Source organism: Maylandia zebra, linkage group LG4, assembly GCF_041146795.1.
Source record: "Maylandia zebra isolate NMK-2024a linkage group LG4, Mzebra_GT3a, whole genome shotgun sequence".
Taxonomy (NCBI): Eukaryota; Metazoa; Chordata; class Actinopteri; order Cichliformes; family Cichlidae; genus Maylandia; species Maylandia zebra.
The window spans coordinates 7,719,990-7,742,797 of record NC_135170.1 but is presented as its reverse complement, the minus strand read 5'-3'; the positions used below and the strand labels follow the sequence as shown (position 1 = coordinate 7,742,797).

The 22,808-nt window shown below is 39.0% G+C and overlaps 2 protein-coding genes across 2 annotated transcripts; both read right to left on the bottom strand.

Moving 5' to 3' along the window:
- Positions 1-2,279: 2,279 nt before the first annotated feature.
- Positions 2,280-13,417, bottom strand: nfe2l1a (nfe2 like bZIP transcription factor 1a). Its single transcript, XM_004568631.2, has 8 exons — positions 13,324-13,417; positions 11,270-11,639; positions 10,571-10,753; positions 6,150-6,212; positions 5,914-6,051; positions 5,649-5,793; positions 4,617-5,249; positions 2,280-4,469 (listed from the first exon to the last, which is right to left on the bottom strand). Exons 2-8 carry the CDS (start codon positions 11,543-11,545, stop codon positions 3,526-3,528), a joined length of 2,382 nt encoding a protein of 793 aa, XP_004568688.1. The 5' UTR covers positions 11,546-11,639; positions 13,324-13,417; the 3' UTR covers positions 2,280-3,525.
- A 1,092-nt stretch (positions 13,418-14,509) lies between these two features.
- praf2 (PRA1 domain family, member 2) lies at positions 14,510-20,347 on the bottom strand. The gene is made up of 3 exons (XM_004568630.2): positions 20,127-20,347; positions 18,285-18,502; positions 14,510-17,007 (listed from the first exon to the last, which is right to left on the bottom strand). The coding sequence occupies exons 1-3, from the start codon at positions 20,303-20,305 to the stop codon at positions 16,868-16,870; spliced, it is 537 nt and encodes a 178-aa protein (XP_004568687.1). The 5' UTR covers positions 20,306-20,347; the 3' UTR covers positions 14,510-16,867.
- Positions 20,348-22,808: the final 2,461 nt, after the last annotated feature.

Here is a 22,808-nt window from a genome sequence, read left to right as displayed (position 1 = left end):
CAGAATTTTATCATCTGTTTATAATGTCTTAGAGGTCACATGCATGGAACAAAGAGCAGACAGATTAAAATTATTCCAGACATGTACTTAATGCATTGTGACGAAAGGAACAATATTTCACTTTTGGGAAAAAAGATTCTTTAAAAATTAATTCCATCCATCCATCTTCTTCCGCTTCATCCGGGGCCGGTCGTGGGGGCAGCAGCCTAAGCAGAGAAGCCCAGACCACATCCTCCCCAGCTACCTCCTCTAGCTTATCCAGGCGTTCCCAGGCCAGTCGAGAGATATAATCTCTCCAGCGTGTCCTGGGTCTACCCCAGGGCCTCCTCCCGGTGGGACGTGCCCGGAACACCTCACCCAGGAGGCATCCTTGTGAAATGCCTGAACCACCTCAGCTGGCTCCTTTCGATGTGGAGGAGCAGCGACTCTACTCTGAGCCCCTCCCGGATGGCTGAACTTCTCACCCTATCTCTAAGGGAGAGGCCAGTCACCCTTCGGAGGAAGCTCATTTCCGCTGCTTGTATCCGCGATCTCGTTCTTTCGGTCACTACCCACAGCTCTTGGCCATAGGTAAGGGTAGGGACGTAGATCGACCAGTAAATTGAGAGCTTCGCTTTTACACTCAGCTCTCTCTTCACCACAACGGACCCGTGCAGCGTCGGCATCACTGCAACTCCAGCACCAATCCGTCTGTCGCTCTCCAGCTCCCTTCTCCCATCACTTGCAAACAAGACCCCGAGATACTCCCCACTTGGGGCAGGAACTCATCCCCGACCCGGAGTGGGCACTCCACCCTTTTCCGGCTGAGAACCATGGCCTCAGATTTGGAGGTGCTGATCCTCATTCCCGCTGCGAACCGTTCCAGTGAGAGCTGGAGGCCATCACCCGATGAAGCCAGCAGAACCACATCATCTGCGAAAAGCAGAGATGAGATTCTGAGGCCACCAAAGTGAAATTGAAAGCCCTTCGTCACCATTAATTCCACTATGCTTAAAGATACTTTTTTTTATTTAAATCAGAAAACAGTAACAGTACATGTACACCGATTAGCTTGAAGTTCAAGTGTTCTAAAAGTCACACTGTTTCTCTGATAAACAGTTTACATTCGCCCATTCACAGTGTCTGAGTCCAGCAATGTTAGATCCACAAGTTTCACTAAGGATTGCCACTGCTTACTGATGGAAAACATCAGGATATCATGTAGTATTTAGATTTTACACTGTGTTTCTAAGTTTGAATTTGGAATAAAACCTGTTCTATACCTTTGTGCTACTAATTGTTTAGGGTCAATACACATTTCTTACAAACTCTATCCTTATTGTTACATATCATTGTGAATATACTATTAATATACCGGTACTAGAACCAAAAAGGATACATCTGGCAAAGGCTATATTTTCAGCATAACCAATAAATCAGTCCACTTCCTATATATTCATTTGGCGCAATTTGTGTAAATTTAGCAGTAGCCAGCTGTCTGCCTTTTCAAATTATGACTGCTCTAACACTCAACATTTTTAAAACATGTTTACTCCCTAGCTTTTAATTGTGACTGAGCTGTTTGGCTTTTGAGTCTTGTTTTCTATTTTTCTATATTCATTTATAGTTTGTTTTTGTTTTTTTGTTTTTTAGTTTGTACAGCACTTTAGTCAACTTGTGTTGTTGTTCAAATGTGCTCATAAATAAATTGATAAACAACTGTTTATCAGCAAGAAACTTTGGTTTGAACGGTGTGGTGATCTGGAGCCTTTCTGTGTGGAGCATTTTCTCTATCATATCAAGACTATCTCTCCACTCTATTACATATTCCATATGCACGGAGTGGAGAGATAGTCTCTCACTCAGAGAACCTTAAACTCAAAACTAGAAAAATGTAGAAGGACAAGTTATAACAGCAGATGATGCCACCTCTGAGAGTGCACGGACTCTTTAGTCTGCTTGGATAAAATTCAGTAGTGATAACATGACATTGCATTGTTCTGCAGAATTTAAAAGATAGTTTCCACTAAGAGCTTTCAATGAAATGGTGTTTATTAATATTGCTAGCATAATGTCAGCCATCCTCACCATTATTGCATTATCCTTCCATTTTAAGTGTTTGATTTTGGGGCGCACTAGCTGTAATGCAAGATTGCATCCTCTCAGCAATTTTTTTTCCTTAATAGTTGCCTGACATATATAACTGTAACAGCAGGGGAAAAAATACAGAATGAAACGTATACAGGTTATATATTCCAAATTCAATATTTCAGCATCAATGGCCAGAAACACAACACTGCTAGGCGCAAAGTAAAACTTTTATTTTTATTTTTTCATGTTTTTTATATTACAAAAAGTTAAGTTCCCATGTCCTTGAATACCAGCAAGCACATTGGGAATTAATAGAATACAAACAAGGCTTGTATGCAGGTTGGAAATTTCACCCTTTTTTTAAAATCAATTTCAAAAACAGGATTCTGATTATGTAGTTGTCTTACTGCATTTCTTTGACTTACAGGGATCACAGACAATGATTCTTTACATTGTGTGAAGCACTGAACGCCTGCCATGATAGTTGTATTTCCCAGTGTTTTAGACAATAGTATCAGCCAGCATGTCCATCTGGTTGCGTTAACAACTGAGCAAATCTCTGTTCATTTTCCTGGTTGTTTACATAGCAGTCCATCCGAATTGACACACATTCTGAACCAACAGTCCTGAAACATCAACAATATACAGTGCTGCTACCAGAATTTGTTCTCACATATAATTCTAAATCATGACACATGATGTTGCTAATATTTAATCTTTTTTTTGTTGGATATGTCCTATGAAATGCTACAACCTACTGATATAGCTTATTTAGCCAAAAAAAAAAAAGGTATATGCAATACCACAAAGCTTCCAATGTGCCTAGATCTGAAAATATACATCTGAATATTCTACCCTATGTCTTCAAGTTTTGGGAAATTAACTATGTTGTCCTGAGGGTACTGTGTGGGTACAGTGCAGTCTAGGAACTGAATATACCCAGGTTTGAGCCCCACAAATCCAAGTCTTCCCTGTGCAGGTTTCCTGTATCACTATAAACAACTCGTGTACGCTGGCTCATAGTCAGTGTAGTGTCAACGACTTTTGGGGTCTATTAGCTGATAGCAAGGATCAGGCCTTCTATCCGTTTTCTATACACTGGCTGTTGAACACAATATTTTTAAGCATAAGAAATTCTTAGGCATTAAACTAGCATTCTAGAATGCTGGTCCCGGGTTCGCTACCCACTTAAATAAAAACTCAAATTGCCCAGAAGCTTAACACAAGCCAGAATCAAGTCTTTTTCCATTTACTGCTCAACTTCCATTTTCCCAATCCATCAATCATGCCAACAAGTAAGGACCCTTAGGGAAACATGCTTGGTTCTTTGAGGTTTTGGACACTCAGGACTATTTGTTTAAAAATGACCCTGGGTTCCTTCCTCACCAACCTACCACCTTCATTTTTGTGGTCACACTTCCTTTTAAAGAACCTCTTTACATTTTTGATATCTCTTCACTTCTTCTTGTCCCTTTGACTCTGTTTTTTACTGTTTCTTCCATTAGGTTTAAAATGAAGCATGTACTCTGTAGCATCCATGGGACTCCCTTCCTCCCTTGTCAACCTGGAAAATACTTCCTTGTATAGCCTTTCCATATGGCGTCTAATTTCCTGCAGATTCCTTAGGGTTTCCCGTTTTTCTCTTAGTAGACGTGAACGGTGCCGCCTTAAAGAGGACACATCGTCCTCCAGGCCCAACAGCACATCTTGTTTCCTCTTCCTGCAGTTCTGGGCAGCTATCTTGTTCTTACCACGACGTCGTATGTCCTTGATAAGGGTAAGTTGCTCCTCACTGAGCTGGTAATTGGACAGTAGGCTATTAAACTCCTCCACTGGCAGATTAACAATTAGCTCATTGGAGAAAGGGATCTTCAGGGTTCGTGCACGGCGCTCATCCTGACTCCAAATTTTGTTCTCTGAGATGGATCTAGAAAAGGACTGTGGGTAAGGTTTGACACTATCGTGTTGTCGAGTCGATTTAGCGTGTTTGGTATGCATCTTGCCAAGGGGGATAGAACAGGCGGAGGACGAGGGCATGTTATACGTGTGATCATGGCCAATATGCTCCAGCCAGGAAAACCCATGAAACAGACTATGATCAGAATAGTCGACAGGAACAAGCTTATTTTCATGATTCTCTCCTCCTACTGCCCCCATGTCTTCCTCTTCAAGCTCTTCCTGCTTTATCATCATTACTGCTTCCACATCTGAACCAGCTAAGTCTTCCTCAGAATCTTCATCATCATCTTTGGAGAAGGAACTTCCCGTAGCTGAGACATAAAATGAAGAGGACGTTGACGAAGAGGAACAAGAGGAGGCCTCAGAAGTACATGGAGAAGCAAGGCTGTGGCTGAAGTCCAAGGATAGACCGGAGTCTGAATCTAGCTCACCCTCACAATCTAGGAAGATTAAGATAAAAGTAAGATCAAAGTAAGTTTCACAGTTTCATTATCTGCACTTTTTTTATTTATCATGCTCTTCAAAGAACTGTACTGAACTGTAAGTGTTACAGATTTTGTAAATAAAATAGTTATGGTATTGCCTACCTGTGGAATTGCCATGATGATGTGTTGATGGTCGACCATGATTTTCTATGACTGCAATCTTAGAGCCTAAGTGGTCATCATCACTGCCAATTTCCTGTTCTGCTAGTTCATGGTTGAAGCAGCTTTCATCTTCCAATCTGGCTGCCATCTCAGGACTGAATCCTTCCTCCAGAGCCTGGTCCAACAATCTAATTTCATCCAAAATGGCAGCATCCTCTAAAAGATCACTAAGTGGAACAGGAAGATCATCTTCATTGTCTTCATACCCCAGTAGGTGACTGGAAGGAGACCCCACAAGGTCTTGGGTCATAACATTTCCATCTAAAGGTAGGGTGGAATTGGAAGATTGAAAGTTAACATCAATGCCAGGACGATGTTCTGGTTCCATCCTACCCACATCAACTTGTGATAAAAAACTGATAATGTTATCTTCTTCCATTAGTTCCATGCTGAAGTCTTCTATAGGTTCTTCTGCAAGCAGATCTGTTTGGTCTGGAGGACTATTCAAGGGATGTCCATTAATGTTATTCATAGTGTCCCGTGTGTTTAATGCTGAGTTGTGGTCATCCAATTCTGCAGTAGGGGTTAATGGAAGCAGGACTGGCTCAGACTCAGATTGAGGCTCTAATAAACCTGGAAAGATGGTGTGGGCATGGTGGCAAAAATATACATATATTATTTACAACAGGTTGTGGGTTTGGAACAAACATTCACAGAATTGTCTGTAAACAAGAAAAGCAAATTATGCCATATATTTAGAAAATGTCCGGATCTTATATAGTTTCTCTAGAGTTTTCTTAAGGGTTTTCCAAAGTTATTAGAACTTACAAATTCCTATCTGTAATCTTGACTATGAAAGTGATCAGTGTTTTGTATTATTTTTAAAAACCCAGACAAAATTTTGTTAAGTTGGGCTCAGTGTCCTAATTATTTTTTCTAAGCATCTACTGAAAAAGGTCCCAAGATATTTTTAAAAGCTGTGGAAACATAGACATAACATAAACAGCTATGGTTTATTATGAAATTAATTACCATGTTGCAAATGAGTCTCCTGATCAGCTTCTGTAACAGGATTGTCACAGCAGTTAGACATTGTTCCAGACACATTTCCTCGAAAGGTTCCAGATGGTCCTGAACTTAGATTGTGGTCTGATGATGCCATGTCCATGTCTGTGTTCTGGAGGGCAGAAATGAGAATTGTATCTAAATTTACTGTATCTTGATTTTTTAATTTTATCCCATAATTTTATCTCACTCTATTTAGTAAATATATTTTCATTTTTTTTCTCCTAGTCACCTCAGGTTCCATGATATTTAGCAAATCCTGCCAATGGAGCTCAAAATCCATGGAGGGATTATCAGTGGGGAACAGTAGAGAGTCTCTGTCTGAGGGCTGCCTCTCCAGGTCCCCCATTCCACCAACAACATCATTTAGCTGAGGTCAAAGCAACCAAAAGAAATTCTGAGCACTGTTAAACGTAAGGAAAGGATTAAAAACAAATGAGAAGAGAACAGACTATGGTGGCAACCTACCCATTGTTCCTCTGTGGAGGGGAAGGTCTCCTCCAATAACCTGAAACACTCCTGGAGGGAAGTCTAAAAAAAAAAAAAAAAAAAAAAGTGAGTTTAACCTATCGTTAATCTTTGCTGGATGACTAAGAAATCAGATACATCTTTATCTATAAATCTCTTCTTGGGCTGATTCCTGCTTATTTATGTGTTTATATGCGTAAAAACCACAACCAATACAGCCTTCATTTTCACAATATCATACAATTGATTGTCCCAAAAATCAGAGCAGAATTGGGGAAAAAGGCTTTTAAATATGCTGCCCCTGCTTCCTGGAATAATCTGCAGAAGGAACTGAAATTATCAGAACTGGTTACCTTGGGGGAGTTTAAGTCCATCTTGAAGAACGAGAGAATAACTCTTTTACTCAATGTGATTGTTTTTAATATCGCTCTTAATTTGATCTGTTATTGTATATTTTTCACATGTTCGTACAGGATATTGTATTTGTTTTAATGTTATATACATATGTAGTACATGTATTTTGACATTTGTTACCATGATGCCAGGTCTCTCTTGGAAATGAGATTTTTAATCTCAATGAGATTTTACCTGGATAAATAAAGGACTAATAAAAAATAACCACATGGGTGCTTATTTTAGCTGACCTTCAGGGGTGGTCTGGATAGTGGTGTCTGTAGTTTATTAATCATGGTTAGCAAGAGATTGTGCACTTTCTGGATTGGTTACAAGATGCCCCACACCTGGATCCAGGAAAGCCTAGAACTGTACATCAGGACCTTCAGTTGTTTCATCAGGAACTCATGTGGCGAACCAACTTCAAGTCACTATCATGTGAGATCTACCAAGGAGATGCTCTGCATAGGCCTCAACCCCCTCAGTGAGATAAAGACTGGCTATGGATACTGACTACAGAATGGAGCAATTGTCAGCAGCCTCCTCTACATGGATGACATCAATCTGTATGCCAAGAGCAAACAAGACATTGATTCACTGACATACAGCCGTGACATTGGAATATCGTTCAGATGGTAACGAGGAGAGGAAAGGCTGAGGGGATATATATATAAAACAAGATTTATTTTCACAGTCAAACCAGCAGTTTAGCAAACAATGTACATTAAACCAGGGGTGGGGAACTCCAGGCCTCAAGGGCCAGAAGTCTTGCAGGTTTTAGATGTCACCCGGGGTCAACACACCTGAATCAAATGATTAGTTCATCACCAGTCCTCTGGAGAACTTCAAGACATGTTGAGGAGGTAATTTAGCCATTTAAATCCGCAGTGCTGGATCAAGGACACATCTCAAACTTGCAGGACATCGGCCCTTGAAGCCTGAAGTTCCGCACCCCTGCATTAAACGAATATCTATCTCCCTGGTTGCCCACTTATATTCATTTCCAAAGATGGTAAACATTTTGTAAGAATTTACCACAAAAGTCAAACAGTAACATTTAATAAAAGATACATTATTTAATTACAATTACAAATCCAGCAACTACTGCTCACCAAAGGTTTCACACGTGTGCCAGTTATACTGGGTAATTTCCATACTGAAATCTGTCAGATGCATTTTCTGTTTTACCAGGCAACAAACAGACAGACTGGCTCAAAATATCTTCGACCTTCCTGACCTGGTTGGGGACTTTCGAGACAAACACAAGACCCCCAGCAGCTGGTCAGCTGAGACAAATATGTGGCTTTCAACATACAGAATATAAATCAAAGCTAGATTGCTGCTGCATGACAGGAGTTCAGCTTAGTGTCTCATTTTGCGCCCATATCATTCCATTCATCATAACTGCTAAATTGTTTTAGTTGTGACTATAGCAATGTAACTGATTTATTTACTTATTTATATGATCAGTTTCATCACTGCTCGCTACTCCTGTTTACTTCCTACCACAAGTGCAAGTTAAAACCTCATGCAATAATGTGCGTTTGTTTACAAGCATGACGGCTCATTGCTTGTGAATGTCTGAACTGCTGCTGTAAACAGGAGGGATTGCAAAACGGAGTAATGCCGATGTGTGTCAGTAAGCAATAAGTTAGTGATCAGGTTTCAAAACAAGCCAGACAGTCACAAGGCTGAAGGACACTAATAAGGCTTTCATTCTGTATGAGTGTGACTGTGTTTGTGTGTACGCTGGCTAGTTGATTCTGATAGCTGACATTATATTTGTTTTCATTTTGATGACGAGGGGATAGCTGTGTGTGTGTGTGTGTGTGTGTGTGTGTGTGTGTGTGTGTGTGTGTGTGTGTGTGTGTGTTTGTCCTGACTGGACATGCTGGCCAGCATGTGGGTTATTTTTATACTGTACATTCTGTTTGTTGGCATCGGTCACAGTGTTTTGTTTAGTCATAATTTAGTGTGTGTAACCCCGTCTATAGTGATGATTAAATAATGTAAAATGCACCTTTCTGAGCATACACTCATGGTGATCTTTCTATGTATTTTTCAAGAAACCCTTAACACTGTAAGCTGAGAGAGATGTGGTTGCCCTTTTACTGTTACAGTACTCAGATACTAAGACAGGTTATGTGAGTGTTTAATTCTGGTCAAAGCTTGACCAGGCATGTGAGAGCTGTTGCCATTATTAAATGGAACTAGCAGCAAGCAGTAACATGGAGTGAACTGTTCATCAGCACATTCGCTTACCTAAAATTAAAGTTAACATTTTGACACTACTACTATTATTTATGGCTCTGTTTCAATGTGGGATATTCATCCTTAGTTCACCTGCCTTGTTTCCCCAGTGGATTTGTAGATATGAACTGGAAGTAAACTATCAACATGGATTCAACAAGTCACACTGTGGAGCACCACACAGACCTATAGAGCCGCTTGTTTGTTTTTTCTTTTTTAAGATGTGACTATATTTGAACTACTAAATTATCCGTTAACGCTAGTAAGCTTAGCTAGCAAGCTTCATCCATAAATTGTAGGGGTGCAAAGCACAGACTCAGATCCCTCCATTTAGTCCTCAGTAACTGAGTCTATATCACACAACAAGTTATATTGTTTGCCATTAGCAAAAGGTACCAAAACAACAGAGACACTGGAGAAGTCCAATCAGCAGCTGCCTGGGTCTACACACCTGTCAATGAGGCCAGGCCCTAACTTCAAGCTTCAACAAATTCTCAAGGGGGAAATTCACTAGGAAAATATCTGAATAAATTAAGATTAAAATATAAATAAAACTCAAACTGTACAACTTGCAGTTATTCAGTATCTAGTACCATTAGTTGAACCAGTCGGTGGGCATTAAAAGAGTAGTGAGCAGTGTGCGTGACCCCAAAGACTCAAACAGTGTACTACAAGAAAAGAAGAAAAGCTACAGCTAACAGCAGGCTCTTGCTTTTATTCTTTCATGTGTTGCAACTGTACTGATTTTATTACTTCAGCTTCCTAGTGAGGTCATGTGCGGTGAGGTGAGGTTTCCTAGTGACTCATCAATCTCTGACTCATTCTCTCTCATGACATCAAGCTCAGTTTGGGTGACAGTCAACAAACAAAAACAGCTCTTTAGTCGACATCACTCGTTCATATAGTATATATGTAAATAATGGCCAGCGGTTTCTATTCATTCCAACATATCTACACTGATACTTCAGTGATAATATGGGTGGACCTACAGACTTGTAAAAATCTGTTGATATTTGACAAGAAGCAGCATTTTTATTTTCAGTGCAACCTAATGATTTGGTGGTCCCCTGTGGTTTGACATTTGTGGTTTTAAATCAAACTATTGAATGGATTGGACATATAAGCACGCTCACTCCGTTCTTCCTCCGCCTCAGTGCATATTGAGGTGTAAGACAGTGGTTATCGGGCATATGGTATCCTTTCACTTTCATGAACCAAAAATGGAACTTTCAGGGCCGTTTAACACAGCAGCTTGGCAGGTGTTATACACAGATGTTCTCTTGGTCTGCTCTCTTTCTTCACAAGAAAAAATTATTGACTCATCATCTCCACTCAGTTCACATCTATTTCTCCCTACTCCCAGCCCTATGAGTGCCAATATACCAATTAGAAAAGGCTTTAAACAGACAGAGCCAATTGTCAAGAAACAATTTCACAAACAGCTGTAAAAGCTGCATGTGAACAGGATTTTATCCTCTAGATAACACATTGTTATCTCAAGGATAAAGGTCAACCCTTGTAACTTAATTCTCTTTGGCCTAGTGTTAACTATTACAGCATAGACATCCCTGTATAAAGGCTGTGTGTTCTCTTATGGGACTGTTTATTGATGATTTTATCAGAGAACATGTAATAAACCTTTGCACACACTTGCACTTAACCTAGTTCAGACATAAGTCAAAATGGTTTTAGAGGAGCATGGCACATGAAGATGAAAATAAACAGAAGAAAAACCTATATTTGAATGTTGCAAATCACTCCATATAAAACTGCTGTACCTCTGTATCCTCTTTCTCCTCTTCATCCTCAAGTTCAGCTTGTGGCTCCGCAGGCAGAGCAGTCAACTCTCTCTCTATTTCAGCAGGAGTTCTTTCCAGCAAGGATGCCTGGTCTGGAGATCTTATGGGGAGGGGTTCTGGCTCCCGCTGGACCAGCCATGTCTCTAGTTCTGCATGTGGAACCTGTGGAGAAAGGTTCACAATTATATGAACTTTTCTCACAAGATCACAGGAGTCTTACCAAAAGCATTCATTTTGCTGTCCTACAATAAGCTGTATAGGATTAGAGTTAGGTGCACCGCTACTACTTTATGTAGAATTCTTTATATAGCATGCCCAAACAGAAATCTTACAACAGAAGATCAGATATGTGTAAAACACTCTGATTTGATCTGATCTTGTAGTTTCTGAAACTATGTTTGTTTAACGTGTGGGTAAAAATACACTTAAGCCTACTCCTGTGGTGACCTGGTGGATTTTAAGAGGTAAATGTTTCAGGTTTTTGTGCTAAGTCAGCGAAATCTGCTGCCCGCTGTAACTTGTTACTGAACAAACTCACATGACAGTTCTATCTATAATCATATCTAAGCATACTTTTAAACTGCTCCTTTAATCCTTAAAATTGCATGAACTTATAATTGGAATGCAAAGTATTGATGACTAAAGAGATAACGATTAAAAAGAAAAACATTTTTTTACGTGTAGTCTGTCCAAAGAGCGCACCCAGCCCAGCAGCCTTTGTGCTGTGGAGAACCCATCTAGTTCTACATTTTTGGGGTGCAAGCCTTCCTCCAGGTGATTGCGGAGGTTGTGGAACTGTGTTTGGGTGAGGGCTGAGGTTGGACCCAGGATCATGTCATGCAAAGAGGAAGGCAGGTAGGGCTCCAGTTCCACGTCCACCCTCACGCCACAGAGACTCAGCAGGATGGCCATCTGGATAAGGCCTTCTGTAAAGTATTTCTTGAGGTGCAGCATTGTTTTGGCAGATGACAGTAGTTTTAGAAAAGCAGACTATAAAGCTTGATGTTGGTCACCACCGCTGTGGTGTCTCTTCTTTTGCGTGGTTCTCCTGCAAGAAGCAAAAAGAAGCTCTTTTAGGTTCTATTCTATATCGTGGCTCAATGGGAAAGTAAAGAAGATAGGAAAATACACCAATTCTCCATTGATCAGGGCCTAATCCGAAAAAGGCAATCTGGCAAATTTTAGATGTTGTTTCTTATTTAATCATTGCAAATAAATATATTAAATATATTTTAGTCCCTTCCATATGAAAATGTGTTGTAATTTGAGTGCAAAGCCCTGCAAAACTGTGATGCCCAGACAGTTTCTGTCCCATTTACAACTTCACAAAGTCTGATTCATTTTAACAGCTGTAACAAAGTTAGAACTTTCTTACTGCTACGCTCTAACCACTAGAATTACCCTTCGATTAGCCTATAATTGATGCTAGTACTACACCCCCCACCATTATGATGTTGATATTAACTCCAGCTATCAAATGTAATCTTCCACTGTCAGTGTAGCCTGCTTTAGAGCAGTTGAGCTCTGACAGTTAGTATGAGGAGATAAGGCAGGCACAGGGCAGGGCTGGCCTGTATCACTGCTCTCAGTAACTTTGACCTACTTCTAGAAAGTCTTTGGTAACCACCTGCCTGGCACACAACGCCTGTGTTACTCGCTGCAGCCACATGATGTAACTACCAATGTTTGCCTGGAAAACCCCTCTCCATGTACTCCATCCAAGAATTGAGTTTACTTTTACTTCTGTGGTGATCTGTTTAGAGAAGGTGGTGTAGAACTCCTGACTGAGACAGTCATCTGGCATTGTACTTGGTACCTGGCAAACTAATACAGCCCTGCAAACTTCTCATTGTGGGAAGTATGATTAATAAACTCAGGGTTTCCTACGGAAAAGTTGTTAGCGCCCACAACTGTGAAAAAAGTGTGAACGCAAAGGAATTCAGTACTCTCTCTTACACACAGAAGAGCAGTAGCTAACTTTGATTTGTGGTCATAAGTGAGTGGATTTTAAATGAACAGGTAAAACAATATTAAATCATAACATTTTAGCCCCTTCTCAGTTTATCAAACAATTCTGTGTAATGTAAAAAGCAATTAGCGGAAAAAGAATGAAAAGCTAGAATTGAGGAATGTTGTTGTTATCTGATCAGTCTTCTCATCTTATGATCATAACCATAAGAATCAATTAAAGCGTATTAGGCTATTACCAAGTATCAAGTAATCATAATTCAGAAAAATGTTTCTCTGCTACTGGATTAATGTGTGTCTTTACTGGTCCGGCTGGCTCTTGTATATGTCAAATGTTAAATCTTACTTTGTAAAATACGATTGCATTTTACATGTATTATGTAACATTGCCTCTTGAAATTAGGCTTGGTTATAAATATGACGGGAATCTAGTCGGAGAGCCTGAGCAGCAGGTTGCACAGTGTTTTTATCCCCGATCATCCAGAACATCCTGATAACTGTGTTATCGCGGAGAAGCCGTTTATACATACACATGCATTTTATTTGTACCCTACAAAAAGAAACATAACACAACGAGAGCCTAACAGTGTAAGCACGTTAGTAGCGTACATTATACAGCATTACCGGGATACTGCTGTGACTCCACTGGCGACTCCCAAACACACCCTCACACAGAAGTATACAGACACAAAATAATATACAAAAGCACATCAAAGTAATTAATATATCGATAATAAGTGTGGGCATAAAAGATGCTGTCTTACCAGTCAGGTTTAGTGTGTGCTCAGGGTGTTTGTTGATCTCTCCTACACTACCGCAGCTTATGTTTCTGTTCACTAGAACTGCCCTGGAGGGTGGGACCTTTTTAAAGTAGCACCCTCGTGGTGACGTGTAATAAGCCCTCCCTAGGAAAAAAAAACCCACTGGCGTGTGTGTTAGCATTTCCCTACTTAAGCTGGGGACTTCTTTTAAAAGAAATAAACAAAATATTGCTCACCAAGTAATGCCTGCGACAACAATAATACAGGCCGTGAAGTTTCCTCTCCGTTCACGCAAAGCTGACGGCAGATTTTGAAGACGTGTTACTTCGGTCTGTCGCAAACAGTTTACTAGAATTTATTAGTGAATGTGAAATATAAGAACAGGCTGCTGGTCTCGTGATTTGTGTCTTTCTCCCAGCAATCAAAATAAGAATACAGGGACTAATAAGTAATTTTACTAACATATTTCTAAATATGATATTTTGAATATCACCAGCAGAGCATATCATATGGCTACATCCCTAACACCGAAAAATTTCCACTGTGTTTGTCTAGAATTAACACTGTAAAGTTAACAAGCGCAAAGAAACAGACCTGAAACTGAGCATTCAGGTTGTGCTCACTCTCTCGAGAAGGGTCACCAGAAATGCACAAAGAAATAAGAATTACATAAGTAAGAAAATATATAGATCATAAATCTCTGTCTGTTCTAAGGTGAATCACATTGTTTTCCATCATCTTGCAGCAAACAAGGAGTTTCCCCTGACCTATACAATGTCAAAGTGCCTCATAGTAGATGCTCCCTACCTTCAGATGCTGCTCACAGGCCAAAAACACACAACTGCTACAGTGATTTCCCTGGGTGTCATGTCAGCTCTATAACCACAGCCGAGCACATTAAAGCCATACAATGTAAGGACAGACCTAGGTTAAAATCTGCCTCTTTTTATAACATTTGGTGAAGTAAGATAGATTGATATAATTTCTTCTGTATTCTAACCTGCCAACTAGTTGACTGTGACCTCTGTCTGGCGTTCGCTGTCATACTTTTACTGTAAGATATTTACTTGGTACATCATTCTGACAAACCAAAGGTTCTTTGAAAATCTCTATATCATGTTTTTTTGCACATTAATTTAGTTGAATTTATTCCATTTTTGGCATTGCTTACTAGAAAATCAGCACAAACTGCAGTTTGACATTCTTTTTTATTTATAAAAAAATGCTATAAACATTCCAGGACATTGTTCAAGAAACACAATTCAAACATTAAGCTGATTTGAAGGCAACACTTCAGGATTTGTTACATTTTTATCGTCATTCAACAAACTTCTTTCAATTTACATTCTTGCAGCTCGGATTTAAGTGTCCAAAGTTATGTTGTGAAGCAGGGTCAGACCAACCATTAAGAGGTTTGGCTGATGGTTAAAAAAAAGATTAGCAGAAGCATGACTTGTTCAGGATCTATAAGAATCACGATTGCTGTGTTTACCTGTACTAACAGAGATTTTCAAATCTGTAATGGCACATATACAACAGGGTAACAAGTTCTTTAAACATTAAAAAGTGCACACATAAACAAAATCTTATATTGTTTACTTCATAATGACTGGTTTAAAGAGAACAGTACTGGAGGAACCTTTTTGAAGCATTATTTGCAAACTTGCATTGAAATGAACAGAAGAAAAGTCACAAATAGGATTAAAATAATATATTCAGTCACAAGCGAGATCACTAAAGTCTATCAACATTTTCTCTACAGTCCAGAAAAATAGTGAAGAAGATTTTCAGACAGTCTGTGCTGAGACACATCAGTGTGGCTAGGAGAAAAGTGTACTGTTACCACAAATGCTCTTAAAGCAGGCAATGCATTTTATTTATGGTAACAAAACTTTATTAAGAAATTCTAAGAAAATTTTACTTTACTGATCTCCTCCTGAAATGGTTTAATCAGCTGTCAGCACTGAGAGACTGGGCAATCCCAGTGATAAGAAGATGTGGAATGTAATGGGGAGCTATGTGAGTAAAGCTTATTCTTCTTGAGAAAATAGATATAATAATTATTTTTAAATATTAATTTGTTTCTTTCATACACCTATTCTGCACTTACTGGTCCTCAAAGATTTCTACAATCAATCAGATTTATCCTGACCTCATTCTTCATATCACACCAAGATTTTCTTGTAGCACAACCCCATTTTTAGCACCAAAAACAGGAAACTGACTTATAAAAAAATTTGGTTAATACAGGTTGGGTTACTACAATACCAAGGGTGTTTCAAGATTTTGGCTCTGCTTGTTGTATTAATACAAAATATCCATCTTATAAAGTCAATTTCTGTTGCTGCTTCCACAAAACCATATTAGCTTAAATGCTATAATGTTTATAGGTTACACTACATTTATTGCCTTGTTACAAATGGATTGATAGATAGTTTGTAATTTTGACTTCTAATGTCCCGTATTGGCAGGACAGTCAGATTTATTTGGACGTTACACTTCAGCTCTACCAAAGAATTGACATAAAATATGGAAGTAGCCACTCTAAAGTCGCTGATTGAATACACAAGTTCCACTGCGAAGCCTTAAGTTGAGGTTTTTGCCTGTGCAACCTAGATGTTTTAGTTTTTAGTACTAATAATACTATTATGTCAACGGGGAAAAGAAATAACTGAAAACAGTAGAGTACTAAAAATCAGGGAAAAATATATTTGAAGACATTTTTGAAGTTAACATTATACAATTGATTTGTAATTGTATGAGGAAAACATGGTTGGATTGATACTTGGGCGGTTAGATTCATTATTCAAAGTAAACAGGCTGGGCTGGTTTAACATGAATTCTGCTAATAATCTCATATGACAGCTTTTAGGAATAAGCTTTGTCATACTTTAGGATATGGAAATAAAAAGGATTACTTGGTATTCAGTGTGAGACAGGATGCAGCACAGTTTTTGTTCTGGTTCAGACGGTTGATTTGAAGAGTGCAGAGGACAAAATTAAATTGTGGCATCAGATCTCACAACAGAATAAAACCCACAAATCATGGTTTTGTTTCTTTCTTTTTTTTCTTTTCAAAATACATATTTTGATGTAAAAATAAATTTTCTAGATATTACACACTGGACGGATATAAATAAGCCACTTTGAGAGTGTATGTGTTTTTCTTTTTAAGTAATTTCCAGAAATATTTAGAGTTTATCAAGCTCTATGGAAATATCATCCACAGAAAGCTAAATACATGGTTACATCACTTCACATGTAGTGAATTGACAGACTTTGCAAAACAATGTGCTTAAAGTGCAAAGACAGACCAGAAATGACTTCATATCTGTTGACTTCTGAGACTGTCACCTGTCAGTCATGCTGTTACTTCTGATTTTGATCAGTTAACAAACCAAATCACAACTTGACATTTTTTGGCTGACTCCCCCTCTCTCGCTATGGTAATGTTGTGATGCTCTGTTTTCTCTCCCTGCTATCGCCCACCTACATCTTCACCTTCATCTCTCCCCCCAATTGTCCACCATCATCTTCTTCATTCTGTTTAGGATCCTGCCTCCTGCTCCTGTCCCAAGGCCTCTAAAAGAATTCCCATTGGAGTCCTCTTCAAACCAATGCTTTCGAGTTTGTTTTCCAGCTTGTTCTTCAGACTGCGGAGCCTCACTGATGCATGGATGAGAACCACTGGAAAGAAGAGAGACAAGACTTTCTGTACAACAGAACTTTTCTGCTTCTTGTTTGAATAAGACCCACACACACTGCATTCAGACACACAATAAGTCCTCAACAAGTTCTGCAAACTATTTGCTTTCCTTCTTCTAGCTTCTGCTCAAATTCAGCAGCTGTCCATATTGACACCAAAAAACAATCATGTTATCTTTGGATGACCAGGCAGCTATTTTCTTATCTGTAACACATTACCTAATAATAAAGGCCTTTATTTTATAATAATATTTATAATTTTTCATGCTTCGATTTATGTTTGAACCTTATCTGTGTTTTCCCCAAACAAGCTGCTTTTTTGCAAATTTGTGCAAAAAAAGTTGATAACTTTGTGGTTCTGGCTAGAATTTTAAGTCTTTTTCTAGAGCGACAACCCAAAAATATGATGGCTCTACCCACAGCATAATTTCATAAGTTTGATTTTAGAACTTAAACTAACTTCCTAACAAACAAACCTATGGCCTGAGTTATAATTGCTATGAAAACCCAAGGACAAAGCAATAAGTGGTTCAGGAGAATCCAACAGAAACGTGAGGCTGTCATCTGCAAGAAGCCTTTACACGTCATACTATTTCCCTTTAATGCAATGAGAGAATTGTACAACCCAATAATGAATAACCATTAATTTACAACGTGTCCTTTTAATGTCTCATCTCTCTTTTTTTTTTATCCAGAATGCTCACCTGCAACTCCTCATTTATCCTATTTTGTATCAAAGCACAGGTACAAAAACTCAGTATATGTATAACTTCTCGCAATTTAAATATGAGCAAGAGACAGAGTCAAAACATCAACGTTTTTTACATTGCAACACCAAGACTGATCGGCAAACACCATATACAGAAGTAAAGATGGGGCTGTTATGCAGGCTATGATGCTATCTGCTCTACCACCTAGCTGTGGCTCAGTAGGTAGAGCTGGTCATCATGCATCAGGACTTTAATGCCTGGCTACTCCAGAAATGTCTTTTAAAAAGCAACTTGATAAACAACAATGAAGACAAATTTACTGATCGGTCAGACTAACTCACAAGTGTTGACTCCAGTGCTAATAAAGCAAACCAATGTATCACATGGCAGTGGTTTGGAAAGTCTTTAGAGATGTTGATTTATCAAAACCAAGCCCATGCACTTGTGAAAAGAATGCCTGCTTCACAGGTTCCCAAAACAGCCAAACTTTGTTTTCATAATCTGGTCAAATTTGCAGCATACGATTTAGTGTGTATTTTTCTGTCTTACTGAATATAGGGAAGGCTATCCCAAACAGAAATACGGCCACTCCTCCCAGCACTGATATGAAGAGGTAGCTAGCCACAAGAATGGCCAACATAGAGACTGTTGGGTGGTTTCTACGGAAACGGCGAATAGGAGCTTGGTTCTCTGCAGCCCAGACAAAGCCAGTGAACAACAAGGTGACCACCGTCATGCCAGTGAAAAGCTGGAAGGGCTCGAAATACCTGAGAGGAGACAGGAATAACTGTAAGTAATGGATATACATAATGAGACTAGCATCTTGACCTCCAAAGACCCGAACTCTTTCATGTCATGCATTTTCAATTTCTCTTTGCTATTTGGGCTGATTGGGACCTGATGACTGTAAAAATAAAGAATTACGTGATTTTTTTTTTTACCTGATTTTTGGTTCTGAAAAAAATGACATCCACATATGAAGAAATTAGTTTTAAATTTCGATAGAACAGTGGCAGTATAATATCCTCGTAAGTGGATATCAGGTCCTTGTAGAGCAAAATTTAGTATTTTGGTCCAGACAACCCAAAATGTGATGTCCACATATGTGGACGCCAGGTCCTAGGAGCTTAATGCTTAATAAGGAAAAAACAAGTATTACTGAGAGATTCTCTGTTGGTTCTGCCAGTCACTGAGAAATCAGCTGCTTAAACCCCGTTCACTCAGACCAAGAAACTGGTCAGTGATCCTGCTTTCTGGTACAGACCCCTGATCTGTCGTCTGCCTTTGTTATTTGGACTAACTGTAATGAACGTTGTCCTGATTCACTCTCTATGTTATTGTCATATACAGACTTTGGATATTACTAAGTGTACTATATAAAGTAACTCTACATGAATTCATTGAATATGTTAGCAGTCCTGTTGGAAACTAAATTCAAAGTTCAACAAAAACGTGGGTCTGAAAAACTGTCTACAGCAGATGAACAGTGTGTGCATTCAATGTCCTAAAGAAAGTAATTTGAGTTTCTTGAGGAAAAAAAAACAAAAACACAAACAGTGCTTTTCTTACATTCAGTGTAAATAATCTAAATTGTGGTGCATACCAGCAAGCCATATTGTGCCAGAAGAGAAACTACTACAAGCTTCTTTCATCACCTTATGTACTTGTCACATAAGAAGATGATCTTGATTAGTCAAATTGAAACTGGATGATATGCCTCCAAGTCATCTGCTCCACTCCTTAAAGTTACAACTTGCATTTGAATCTTTTGGTTCAGTGTGGTCCAGAAGATTCTCCTAGTGCACGTTTATGGAGGCAGGAGGTCTGTCCACAATTAAAGTAATTAAACTTGAACCAATGTGGAGGTTGTTTGGTTTGATGTTTATTTCTAATACGCTTTTCATCCTTCCTATGAGCTCACTGTCCGGTCTCTAAAACTTGTTTGTTCCCAATTTGCTACTCTATAAAAACAAACAAAACAAACAAACAACACACACTCTTGGTGCACAACCTCAAATTTTGGGTTTAAGGATAGAACTGGAAGGAAATGTGTTAGTTCTCGGACTGTGTGGCATTTCCTTTAACGTGCTGTAACAGATCGTTGAGATCAGCTGCCTTCTTCCATTCCCACGAGAAATGGAGGTTGGCAGATCTGACTAAGATGTTCATTACTCCAAATCTGTGTCTCGCTCTCGTGTGTGAAACTGTATGGCCAAGAGACGATGTCATGATCATGGAGCCTGTTCGTTTTGGCTGTTGCTGAAATGCAAGTCACTAAAAGGAGTTCAGCACAACCCTGCAAATTCATAAACTTTGCTGCTTACTAGAATGAGAGAGAGAATGGTCAGTGTGAGAGGGGGGTGCTGACCACGTCAGAACAACGAAACCTACCCCACTATGAGCAGGAAGCCAAGCACGCACAGGAAATAATTGCTCTGGTAGTAAAGCAGGTTGTTAATGATGCGGTTATTCCAGCGGTCCAAGTTACGCACATCTGGCGTGGCGAACCGGGTCGAACACAGGAGGAAATCATCCAGACTCCGGAGGGGTGGCGGCTGCACGCCTGCCATCTTTTCTAAGCGATAAATACACGAGCTTTCCCAGAGTGCAACGGGGGACGAAGAAATGGGGAAGAACGCTTCAGAGCCGAACTGGCTCGAGCGCGCAATCCCTAATAGCGAGAATGCGCGCTCGTCCACGCAGTAGTTTGGGAACACTGAAGTATCCTTACTAATACCTCTTATTACCACTCACTTGTAGCCCGTTGTGTTTTGTACTCAGTCAATAAGTGGAGCATATTTTAGGATGTTAAAATGTTTTACATTAGTTAAACTGCCACGTTTGCTATTTTTATCAATTAGCACCTAGTTTCGACTGTATTCAGTAAAATCGATTATATTACACAGAGTCCACGCGTGGCACAGGAAAAAAAGTTTTGTTTTTTTTTGAAAGGCACCCATAGTTGCTTTGTGATTTAATCTATTTAATATTTTTATTTTGTTTTCTCAATTGTATATAGTTACTGAAACTATAAAAATAAATTTGAGTATTCAGAAGAAGGGAATGGTTTTGGGGTTACCTATTCATGTTTTCAATCTTAATTTGTAAAACTAAACTTATGAAATAGATGTACCGTAAAATAAAATGTTTCTGTCCCTCCAGGTGTTGTCTTCAAAAATACTAACAAGTGATAATTATTTGACTTCAAGGTACAAACCTCTGGATACGTCCTATGATTTCTTTGAATGATACCTTTTGGACAGAGGATTTAGATAGTTCCACATATCAACAATAATATGGTAAATGGTAAATGGACTGGTTCTTATACAGCGCTTTTCTATATCTGAGCCCTCAAAGCGCTTTATGGTTCTGCCTCATCATTAATCTGAAAACACAATTTTCTCTCTTCCATTAATGCCGTTACAATTAATTTTATACTAGTGTTTCATCTCTCAACCAGCATCTAATTCTTTCAAACCTTTCCAAATAAATAGTCCCACTGGATCAAACCAAATTTGATCCAGTACAAATTAACCACAACAATTTTACAGATATTCTATTCTTTGTTGTTTTAAATTTCCAGGAGAGACCTTTGTCAGACCTTTGTCATTGATAGTGAGATTTGCTGGCTGAGGCAGCTGAAAAACTGACCACAAGCTATGACATTTTACAAAGTGAGACCTCTGTGGGAGGTGGATATGAAACAGTATACTTACATACCTTGCTCATACATACTGATCACTCTAGACCAGAAATGAATTTGAGATATGGTTGGAGTAATTCATATCTTTGCATTTATCACTCTTTACAAAGCGTGATAAATGCAGAGGAGGAGAGCATAATCTTTATTCTTTTCATGGCATTCTGAAGGAAGCATTGTGCTGCAAGCCATCACGAAAAAAGCTCGTAATTCTTCAAAGCCAGTCATAACAGACAAAGTGCTGTGCCAGTAATCGCCTTTTATTTAAAACATTCATGTATCAATGTGCAAAAACTAAGACATAACTGTTGAAATGGCTCTTTGGGTTGTTCTTCCTTTGTTTTGTATGTTCATCAAATGTGATTGTTTTTGTGTCAAATTTGGACTTTTTTTATATATCTATTTATTTATTTTAGTGTGTTGTGCGGTGCCGTTAATTGTACAGCTTGCTTAACCTCTTCACATCTACCAGGTCACCAGTGACCGATTTAGGTCTAAGATTACATCCTGCTGTGAGTATTCTGCGACCCTCTTATGGTCCTCCGTCCATCCTGCTTAGCTCCTTCCAGCTGTCTCAGGATCTCCTTAGGGTTGCAGTGGAGGGCTACAGAATGTGTGACCACTACTTCAAATGATGGGTCTGCCTTCATCACCTCAGGGTTGCTGCTTCACCATCTTCAGTTAGATACAGTCACATTCCCCACCATGTTCTCTACCAGTGAAAATTTCCTTTACTGGACAGCACCCAGACCTTGTCCACAGTGACATTGCCACCCCCACTACCCAATGCAGTTGAATGAGAACATGGATAGGACGAGTGGTAGTAACTTTTCCAAAAAGTACTTTATTGAAGTACAGTTTCAGTGTGCTTTTTCTATATATTTTTTCTGCATCTTACTCTACTTCTGCATCACTATATTCTTGATTCAAATGCTATACTTTGTGCTCCATACCATTATTTCTTTTAGTTAGTAATTTTTTATTTTGCTTGGTTATGAAGAATAATGCACAGATTAATTGAATCTTAAACAAATAAATAAATAAAACAACAAAACTTTCCTGCAGCAGACTGGAAGCCAGTCCAGAGTGAACAACGTCAGCTGGGATAGATTTGGGAAGTTAAAGTTGCATAAAATGTCATGTACAGGACATTTGTCTTCTACAGAACATAAAATAGATATTTGGGGCAAGCACAGAAGCAGCCAATATCAGGTCAACTGACAATCTGTGTGGATATTCATTCTTCACGCTCTGTATTTATTTTTATTCTAATGTGCAGATAAGTGTCAGGAATGAAAATCATGCATATTTTGAGCATTTAGAGGTTGAATCCTCGAATCTCTGCAATACAGGTATTGATAGCAACATTAGCA